The sequence below is a fragment of the Anas acuta genome, chromosome 16 (assembly GCF_963932015.1).
Source record: "Anas acuta chromosome 16, bAnaAcu1.1, whole genome shotgun sequence".
Classification (NCBI taxonomy): Eukaryota; Metazoa; Chordata; class Aves; order Anseriformes; family Anatidae; genus Anas; species Anas acuta.
In genome coordinates this window covers 7525616-7536732 of record NC_088994.1, presented here as the reverse complement: position 1 = coordinate 7536732, position 11117 = coordinate 7525616, and the positions used below count along the sequence as shown (strand labels likewise).

The window sequence follows — 11117 nt, the reverse complement described above, 5'->3', positions numbered from 1 at the left end:
ACCTCAGGCAACGATATAATACAGCCAGACAAAGGGCTGTCGCATTGAACTAAGGCGCGTGAGGAGGATGGGGCAGTAGCACAGGAGACAAACCTCTGCTCATTTCCTTGGCCAGGTGAAAGACAGAAGTCATCTTTTAAGAGAACAAGTAGTGGATGTTGCCACTAACATGATCACACTCTAGTTTAATGCAAGGGTGGTGCCTGCAGAACTGCTAGGCATTAGCCAATCATCAACACATCGAGTCTTTAAGTAATAAAATTTCTGAGCAGAGCAGTAACACTCTGAGCAGCCCTCCAGCCCAGAAGAAGATACAAAAAGCCTGACTGAACTTGAGCTTCTTCATTTATGAAACAGGCATTGTAACTGTAGGTCTGATCTTTATTACCTGAAAGATTTCTTCAGTTGTTTAACCTCTCAGTACCTTACTGAACTACAAGAGGAGGACCCTCATAGTGTTAAAAGTTAGATTCCCAACAGCTTTGCAAGATAAGTTGCTGTTTTATTGGCCACACAATCAACAGCTAAAATGTTTTTGGTTAAGATAATACAAAAAGTGCATAGCTTTCCATAACTAGGAAAACAAATCAAGTGACATTTAAGGTACCCAGAGACCTACAGACTGGTGAGCCTCATCTCTGTGCCTGGGAAGATCATGGAACAAATCCTCCTGGAAGTAATGTCAAGGCACACACAGGACAAGGAGGCATTCCAAGACAGCCAGAACAGCTTCACCAAGGGTAAATCATGTCTGACCAATCTGGTGGCCTTCTAGGATGGAGTGACTGAGTCAGTTGACAAGGGAAGACCGACCGATGTCCTCTACCTGGACTTGTGTAAGGCCTTTGACACGGTCCCACATGGCATCCTGATCTCCAGCTTGGAGTGATGTGGATTTGGTGCGTGGAGCATTCCGTGGATAAGGAATGGGCCTGAAGGCCATACCCAGAGTGGTGCTCAACGGCTCTGTGCCCAGGTGGAGGCTGGTGACGAGCGGTGTCCCTCAGGGGTCTGTCCCTAGGACCGGTGCTGTTTCATATCTTGATCAACCACATAGACAGGGGGATCGAGTGCATGCTCAGCAAGCTTGCAGATAACACCAAGCTGAGAGGTGTGGTTGATACCAAAGGAGGAAGAGCTGGCATCCAAAGGGACCTGGGCAGGCTGCAGAAGGGGGCCCACGGGAACCGCATGAGGTTCAACAAGGCCAAGTGCACCTGGGTCAGGGCAGTCCCAGACACGAGTACAGCTGGGAGAAGAACTCACTGAGAGCAGCCCTGCAGGGAGGGACTTGGGGGTTGTGATGGTCAAAAAGCTCGACATGAGTCCTGCATCTTGGTCTGGAGACCCCAGCACAGGAAGGATGAGGGGTCTGTTAGAGAGGGTCCTGAGGATGGCTGCAAAGTTGGTCAGCACCTCTCCTATGCAGAAAGGCTGAGAGAGCTGGGCATGCGCAGCCTGAAGAGAAGGCTCCAGGGAGACTTCATTGCAGCTTTTAAATACTTAAAAGTGGGCTTATTAAGAAAGAAAAAAAGAAAAGGAAAAAAGCAACATTTTGCTCAGGCAGGTAATGATAGGACAAGGGGGAATGATCTTAAACTAAAAGAGGGAAGATTTAGATTAGTGGTTAGGAGGAAATTCTTCATTCAGAGGGTGGTGAGGCACTGTAAGAGGTTGCCCAGAGAAGCTGTGGATGCCCCATCCCTGGAGGTGTTCAAGGCCAGGCTGGATGGGGCCTTGGCCAACCTGGTCTAGTGGGTGGCATCCCTGTCCATGTCAGGGCAGTAGGATTTAGATGATCTTTAAGGTCCCTTCCAACCAAAGATATCCTATGATGTTGTGATTCTATGTAAAGAATTTTGAAGTGATACAGAAAAATAAAACAGTCCTGTGTACTCATGAGGCCACCTGGAATAGGCTACAACAGCCAGCAAGCCCCTGAAGAGCAGTGAAGTTCAGACACACAGAAGTGCTAGGGAACAAGAAAAAAAACACAAAAGCAAGAAGATATGGAAGGTATTCTACTATATCATCTGTTATCAATATTTAGAGATCTAACAAGAACTGTTTTTTTCTTTTTAAAATTTTTCACAATGTTATCTAGAACTTCAATTTTGTTTTAAAATCCTTGAGCACCAGGAACACGTCTATTTTCCAATATTAAATGCAGTACTTCTGACAATGCAATGCTGATCACTTTGTAGGTCTGCAGAAGCAAAATTACAGCCAGCATGTTTTTTAACTGGCAGTATTATTTGAATAGGAAAAAATACAGTTAGCTTTTAAAACAGAAAAATGCCACCTACCATCTAGTTCCTTCTCAATGAAATCCATTCTGTGTATGACTTCATCTTGCAGAGATTCCACATGAGCTAAAAGATTAAGCTGCCACTGCAGCTGTGAATTCACAACTCCTTCTTTGTCCTTTTCCAGTAATTTCATTTCAATAGCTTCCTCTGGAGAGACTTTCTTAGATACAGAGTCTTTTACCTAGCAGAAATACATACATCAGTAATTTATTACAGTGAAATGAAATTAGTGAGAAGGACTATCTGGGTCCTTATGGTTATCCGAGGTAATGGCTCAACAAATCTTAGGTTAATGGAGGACTGAGAGGAGAGGTCATACAGAAATGTTAAGGCAGTTTGGGCAAGATCATCTAAATAAACATGAAACACAGATGCCTTAAAAAAAGGCATCAAAAGTCTAATAGAACAGAGGATTAGAGAAGAAGAATATCCAAAGCAACATGTTTTCATGGTTGTTTTGCTAAGACCTAGTCTTTGCAATTTCACAAGCACCTCATTTTAGAAGTGTAACATTGACCTGTATATACCTATAGCTAGCTCCCCGACAACTTCCATTTGGAACATATTGCACTAGGTTTGTGGATCCAGGGGAAAACTGAACTTTCTTACATGACAGTAATGAACAAAAGAACAAACTGTGCTGCAGCGAGAAGTTATTTGCAAAGGAAAAGGATCTGGGGGTGCTGATTGATGCTTGCCTCAACCTGAGCCGGCAGCGTGCCCAGGTGGCCAAGAAGGCCAACAGCATCCTGGCTTGTCTCAGGAATAGCGTAGCCAGCAGGAGCAGGGAGGTGATGGTCCCCCCCTGCACTGTGCTCTGGAGAGGCTGCACCTTGAGTGCTGTGTTCAGTTTTGGGCCCCTCAGGACAGGAAGGACATTGATGCCCTGGAAGTTGTCCAGAGCAGGGCTACAAAGCTGGTGAGGGGCCTGGGACACAAGTCCTGTGAGGAGCGGCTGAGGGAGCTGGGGGGGTTCGGTCTGATGGAGGCTCAGGGCAGACCTCATTGCTCTCTACAACTACCAGAAAGGAAGGTGTGGGGAGCTGAAGGTCAGCCTCTTCTCACAGACGACTAGTGATATGACAAGAGGGAATGGCCTCAGGTTGTGCCGGGGAAGGTTTAGGTTGGAAATTAGGAGACTCTCAGAAAACAGTCAGGCATTGGGACGGGTTGCCCAGGGAGGTGGTGCAGTCATTGTCCCTGGGTGTTTAAGGAAAGGTTGGACCTGGTGCTTAGGGACATGGTTTAGGGGGTGAGAGTGATGGTACGGTGATGGTTGGACCAGTTCATCTTGGAAGTCTTTTCCAACCTTAATGATTCTATGATTTCTTAAAAAAGTCACTATTCCCCTGAAGCTTTCTAACATCTGTCAGACTGTATTTCATATGATTTCACACCACAAAACAAGCATTTTTTTTTGTATTGAGGTACAGCAGAGGACTTCCTAAAAGTTTACTAGATCTGGTAGAGCTGAAAATGAGAACCTATTATTAAAGGGAGAAAATTGGAATGCTCCAATAAGAAAAAATAAAACAAAGAACTATTCCATGGTTATTGTCCTTAACTATCAGTTCAGGTTCCTTTTCCTTTTTTCAAACATACATTGCCTGAAGAACCTGGAAACAATTTAATCAATGCAACTATTAAAAGAAGTGTGAGAACAAGTTGGAAATAATTAAAAGCTGTGTCAGGGGAGGTTTGGGCTGGAGATTAGGAAAAGGTTCTTCATCGAGAGGGTGGTCAAGCACTGGAACAGGATTCCCAGGCTAGTGGTCATGGTACCGAGCCTGCCAGAGTTCAAGTGTTTGAACTACACTCTCAAGACACATGGTCTGGCTATTGAGTGGTCCTGTATAGAACCAGGAGTTGGACTCTGTCTTTGTGGGTCCCTTCCAACTCAGGATATTCTATGATTCTATGAAAAGGTGGAATACCAGTGTATTTGAGAGTATCTTATGTGCTTGCCCTGTTCTCTCCTTGTTCTGTTGTTAGGGTTTATCTTTTGTGCCTAAACCATAGAAAAGTAAGGAGCAACAAATTATTAGAAGACCACAATGCACATTCCACATACTGTACAGACGATTTAGAGCCCAGAAATCATCTTCAATTTGCTTTATTTTTTAAAAAATGAAATGATAGAAACGAACACAGCTATTATTTTAACTTGCTCCGACCACCTAAGTTTAACAGTATGACATGAAAAAAATAAACACAAATGAATAAACTAAATGCTAATAAAAGGACTAATCAGCTTTGCACTTCGCTAGGCAAACACATTCTCTATGCAGCAAGGGTTATTTTAACATAAATACCTTGGAATAATTGTGTTTGGATTCATTTTCCATCCTGCATATTTCTCGGTCCAGATTCCAACCAAATCTCTCTGACAGGACATCGTCCCCATTTTCTCTTATTCTATTTACTCCATCATCCATGGCTGAACCTCTTGTTTCTACAACCAACCTCTGCTCTATTGCAGGGTAGTAGGCCCGAGGTTTCTGGTAACAGTGTTCACTTGTAATATAAGATTCCTCTACAGAAGGAATGGCTGAGGGTTTCTCAACTGTCCCATTCCAAGTTCTATAACTTGCCGTCTCCTCTTTGTAACAGTTTTCCTCAATGTGAATGATGTGTTTCGTATGGATTTTTTCATCCACCGTAATGTGTTTCCACGGATGACACCAAAGCTTTAGGTCAGGATGTTCTTTATTTCTGTTCAAACATAAAAAGGTGAAACACCAACCAAATTTAAACTTTAAAATTACTAAGTACACTACCTTACCATGTAAAGAAACATGTAAAGAAATCAAGTGATAACATTTCAAGTACTACATGCTTTAGTCATTATCAGTTAAAAACACTTATGAAATAATATAATTTCATTGGCCTCAACTGTGTATCTTCCTATACTGCTCTTATGTTCACGATTTTCACTTCTGTAACACTGTATATAAGCCAAGTGATGATATTAAGAAATCAACTGAAGAATTAGTTTCAAATAGATGGATACAATTTTTCACCAACATTGCCCTTGAAAGCAGCATTTTTCTTCAATATTTGCTATTTGTTATCCATTTTCATTGGGATATTTATATTTATATATTAAACAGTAAGTCAAATGCACCAACACTGACCTAAGATATCAATGTGTATTTCAACAATTCTAACACCAGTAAAGCAAAGAGACTCCTCAAACCACTCAGTATCAGACTTTTGCCTGCAGTTCCCCAAAAGAAGCTTTAAAATTCAATCCACTGAACTTGCATAACCCTCTTAACAACAACTGTGGACTTGGTGGGGTGGGGTTAGTACTTTTTTATTTATTATTTTCTTTAAATTCCAAGATGCTAAGCAAACTACTGCCTGGTACACCACTTGCCTTCTTTAAAAAAAATTCTTGTTTTCAAATTGAATTACACAGAGTATCTCTCAAAAGTTATTTATTCCAGCATCAGGGACAATTATAGATAGATTCTTACATGGATGTAACAAAAATTAAAATTTATCATGAACGCTGATACTGTTTTTTCATATTTGTCAGGCATTAAAACAGCAGTAATGAGGAGAGCAAAGCAGAAGCGATCTGCTCATCTTCAAAGGATAGGCAGCTCATCTGCTACAGGCTGCAAGAAAGCAGCAGAAGCAAATCCTGATGCTAAAGCACCTGCACTCAACTACATGCAAAGGAGAAGGGTCCTCGCCCCCCTAAACCCACTCTGTGCTTCCTGGCACATGAAGGCAGATGAAATTAGTCCATCAGGCAGATCCGGCTTCTGAAGCTGTTAGCTAAACCAGTCAGGAAAACATGCCAATTTTCCTTACACAGTAACCTCTTCCTAATCTGCTCTATGCTAGCTAAGCTTTCTTCTGTCTCTCTTAAAGAAACAATTAGTGCAACTGCCAAGGGCTCACATTAGTCCAAGCTGCTTTATACCAGCATCTCCTCTACCTCCACCTAGGACGGCGTCTGTTATGCCTTTGATGAGCAATCTTGAAGGAACTTTTAGAAGAGTAGAAACCAAGCGTTCACTCACCAGAGCTTTCTACTCCAGCTTCATAGAGACTCTATACCTAAAGGTTAGAAGCCAAGAAGCCTTAGAAGCCAAGATATCCTTTTCCAAGATAACACTGGCAATTCAAACTATGTTGTTATATATCCACAAAGAAGCACAAAAATAAGTCTGAATTTCTGGTTATTTTTCTACCATTTGACATCAAATTCATGTTGAGAACATGCCGAATGATATTGCTTACTTTAATATGCTCATCTTCAGCTGCAGTCCATGCAGTACTTCTATCACTCTCTGTACATCACCGAGAAGCTGGTGAGTGGCTACTATCTTCTTGGCATTTTGGTGGGAATAATTTTCTTCCAAAAATGCTAAGCCATGCATGTGACCATTACTTAACCACTCCTTCTCATACCAGTACTTTAAGCTGGACCTCTGACCTAAAGCAACAGTAACAAGTATGTTAAAAAGAAGCATTAATCATGGCATGTTAACATTACATAGCAATTCTGATTTTTTACAGTTGTGAAACATCTTATTAGCTCATATGAGTAACACCGACAAAGATCCATGACAGCAGACAAAATTCCAAAGCCATGAAGAACCTGTAACTGGGAAGTGACACCTTAATTAAGAAAACCTTAGTTAAGAAAACCTCTGCCCAAGTGTAAGAGCCTGGAGCGTTCAGACTCCAAATGCTAAAGGACATCCACAACAGAATATGCAACTGAGAGACAAAGTGTTTTTAGCAGGGTATCACACTTCTTAGTAACCACGATTATAATTAAAGCTAGTCTGAATACAACTCTGCAGACAGAAAAATGAAGCAAGATACAGTGAAATTCCTTTCTCTACTGGTCTCATTTTAATAGTTTAATGCACGTATTAATACAGTCAAATGTAGATCTTACAAGGAATCATTGTGTTGATGGAGCTCTTGTGTATATTGAGCTATTAATAATGCTAATTCTAGCTTAAGACATTGAGATATCAACAATAACAAATGAAATTATATTAAATGTGATAAATGCATCAGTAAAAGTAACTTAAGAAAAAAGGGTTTTAGCAGAAGAGGGTGAAACTTCAGATGCTTGCTAAATTGAAAAAAATCCAAACAAAAAAACTATCAAATGCCCCCCACACACTCTGTGAATTGTATTGTTACAACAGATGTTCTCAGACACTTCAGCACTCTGAGAAACACCATTCACTGGCCATGTACACGTATATACAGCCCAGTCTGCAAACCTACAAAGCCAGAGGTAATATGGGATCACAGACTCAGAATGATATTCAGGAAAAAAAAAAATGTCTCCAATACAAGCAGGTTAACATCTGCTGAAAATTTCAGCAGTGAATCAAAACAACTCCTCAGATGCCCAACTGAGAAATCACTCATAGGTGTCTGTATCTCTTTTTGGGGGTAATTAAAAATAATGACAAAAAGGTCTGCATATCATGCCCAATATGAGTATCCATCAACATAAAGGATACTTTTAAACTTATATTCAATGTTAAACCTGTCTTGAAGACAATGTAGAAGAGTGTGAGCAAGTAACCACTAGGCTGTATAGGACAATGCCTGATGTTTTGAGGCAATACCTCCAAGAGACCTCATTTTCAAACAAAAAACCTCAGGAAAGAACATATTCTTTAGGCTATAATAGCTCAACCTTTCCGGCAGATACACTGAAGAGAGAAGCCTTCTATGTATGGCCAAAACCACCTTGGAAATGTTCCTGACATATCTGTATTAACCTCATCACATTTATTTGTGTATTAGAAAAGCTCCCACCTGCAAATGCAGTTCAGTCAACAAGATTAAAACCCAACATTTTAAAACCTTAGTTATCTGAACAGCACTGACATTATCCAACTAAAGCCTATGGCATCATTTACTTAATGGTGTACTCAGAGACACAAAGTGCTCTCTCTCTCTAGGTGAATAAGCTTAAGAGAGGACAACAGACTCTAACAAAGTATGCTTTCCATTGCTTGAGAACATCTGCCACATAATAAACATTATAAAAAATTTTGCTTAAGCAAGAGCAAATGGCATTTGAACACAAATCGCTTGAAAATCACACCTGACTCAATAAACTGTTGAAGATGACAGTTGTATAGTTTTTTGACATAATTACACTAAGCTTGCTTTTACTTTCAACAACATCAATGGTGCTGTAAGAAGTCCCAGAACTAGGGAAAATTCCTAAATAAGGAGTCTGCTGAATGGCTACAACCAATTTTGAAAGCATATTATTTGCAGATACATAAATTCATGGAAGGTTCATTGAAATTCAGAAGCCACTTAGTAGCTTTGCAGTCAAAAAAAATTGATACGACTTCCTTTTCCAAGACAAGTAAAAATTAAATCCTAGCAAAAAAATAAAAGTCTCAGGATAAAGTAAAAGTGATTAAACTAATTAAGCAAGTGAAATGGTAGCTGTAATCAGTTTTTACTGAAAAGCATTCTAGTAACATTTTCTACTAAATACAAACAGTTCAAGCATGATGGCACAACTTCAGTTTGCACATGCACTTCAGTTGAGTTTATAACTTAAGTTTACACAAATCAAGTCAAAGCATCTTGAAAATAAATGGTTAAAATCCTGGGTGCAAAACACCATTAAAAGAAGGCAAACAGATTATAAATAGACTACTTAGATAACTGCATGTAAGCACAGTGTATCTTCCTTGCAAATGATGATAGTATACACACTACGCTTGGTCACAAATCAATTAGGCAAGCTACCAAAGAGCTGGTGATTTTCAATAGTCAAAAAAGCAGTGATCACAAGACTCTTTGGGTTTATGTGCATATCTGGATTGTGATGAGGCAGACAGGTATCCCAGGTATCTCATAACATATAAACAAGGACACATGCCCAAACCTCATCCACTTCCATACTCGGCAAGGCTTCATAATTCAGAGTAGGAAGTCAAAAACAATCCATGCCTTAAGCGTAGTTTCATCTGCTGCATAAGATGGACTGAGACATTTTTAAAAATATACAGCTTCATAGTTTGGAGCAGAGGAAGTACTGCTTAAATCAACTCTGTGTTAACCAAGATAACATGTTTGTATTTATACACATGCTTTTTCAAAACAAGCCGTGGTTCTCACAGCTGTTGAGAACCAGACTGGCTCTTGATTTTTTATTTTAACCAGTGCGTAAGTCTGGCCTCACTGGAAGAAAGCTGCAGTTAAGTCCCATAAGATGTTTTCACACTTTATTCATAAGGAGTCTTTACTCAAGTTTCCTGAGCAGTTATGAATTAACTTTCTGTAGCCAGACTGTACAACCAAACTTAAATCCCTAGTACTGACAAGTAGGTGACACGGATGGTCACAGTTAGACGTTCATTTTCCATTAATGTCCAGCTGTAATTGCACAACATTGACTTGTGTTCATTCAGATAAATTCAACTTTCTGCATCTATACATGAACTCAATTACCAATAAAGACAGACACAGCTAGTGGAGAAAAAAAAAAAGTTTAAACTCTGGTTATATTTATAAACTAATAGTTACTACATATATAAGAAGGTTCAGTAACCTTAAATGTCTGTACCTGGAGGATCTTGGCAAATATAGCAGGTATATTTCTCAGGTACATTATCTTCCAGTAAACCCATACAGACTCCATGCTGCCAGCACAGACACTCTTCACACTGTTTGAAGTCAAGAAGTGCACATCAACAGAAATGAAGCCTACAGGAGCTCAATAATTTTACCTCAATTAAGAAGAGATGCATTATCTACACATTTTAAAAGAACAAGGTATATTAACATCCCCTCCCTTTCAGCTACAAATACATTAAAGAATCAAGACTACAGTATTTTAAACCTTCCCACATTTTTCACATGGATTTATGAAGAATGACAACAATTATGCTGTCAAAACAGAGATCCCAGAGATTCTGAAAGGTGTCAAAATGTTCCCTTCAGAGATGAAAATCTTCTAAAAAGATGCATGCACACAGTATCTAGGACAAAAACAATCAACCTTTATCAAAATATACCAAGTTTTCTGAATTAAATTTTCCACCCTTTAAATAATAAATCAACATATTCAATTACAAAATCCTAGGGATATTTATGATAATGTAGGACTAGCTAATACTATGCTTCACTGTATCTCTAGCATTTTATCCATTTCCACAAAGGTAGCTCTGCTTATAAAAAAGAAAAATTCAGGTGCAGCTGTACTAGCTTAAAAAAAAAAATAATTAAAAACTTTGCTCGCGTTGGTAAGCATAAATGTCAAAATCACACTGGCAAAGACCAAATATACTTTGGCACTACTTTTTAGTGCAATTATGCTATTTAAAAATGCAATAAACCATACAGTTTCAGAGCAGTAAAAAATATATCTGCATGTTCTGTTTCAGCCTATTTTATCCCCTCTTCCACAAGCAGGCAAAACCAAAACTACAGCCTAAAAAAAAAACATTAAAACATGGGACAAAACCTCACATAAGAATATTAAGTCCATTTTGATTTGAAACTGTGTGGTGTCCATTTAGAGTTATTTTCTTCATAAGCATTGGGACAGTAGATCATCAATATTTCTTGGAGCAAAAGGCAAAAGCTTAACGCAGAGACCATGACAATACTGGCAAAGGTTTTCAAATGAGCTGATACGAAGAAATGGTAACTGCAAGCAATGTTAGATGCCCTTCACTGACCTACAATGAATGATACCAACCTGATAAACATCTCAACTGTGTCGGCTAATACTTTTATTAATGCTTTTCTCCTTATCTGCTGCTTTTCCTCCAGCTTGGAAAGACAGAA

At 39.5% G+C, this 11117-nt stretch overlaps 1 protein-coding gene across 8 annotated transcripts in view; it reads right to left on the bottom strand.

Annotated features, from left to right (window-relative positions):
• PHF20 (PHD finger protein 20) overlaps window positions 1-11117 on the bottom strand; it is a 73468-nt gene that overhangs the window by 3329 nt on the left and 59022 nt on the right. For all 8 annotated transcript variants that reach the window (XM_068700683.1, XM_068700681.1, XM_068700679.1 and 5 more), the window contains 4 exons: window positions 9892-9991; window positions 6564-6759; window positions 4622-5021; window positions 2307-2490 (listed from right to left, as the gene is read on the bottom strand). In XM_068700683.1, coding sequence (XP_068556784.1) covers window positions 2307-2490; window positions 4622-5021; window positions 6564-6759; window positions 9892-9991 — 880 coding nt within the window. The remainder of the gene's footprint in view (window positions 1-2306; window positions 2491-4621; window positions 5022-6563; window positions 6760-9891; window positions 9992-11117) is intronic.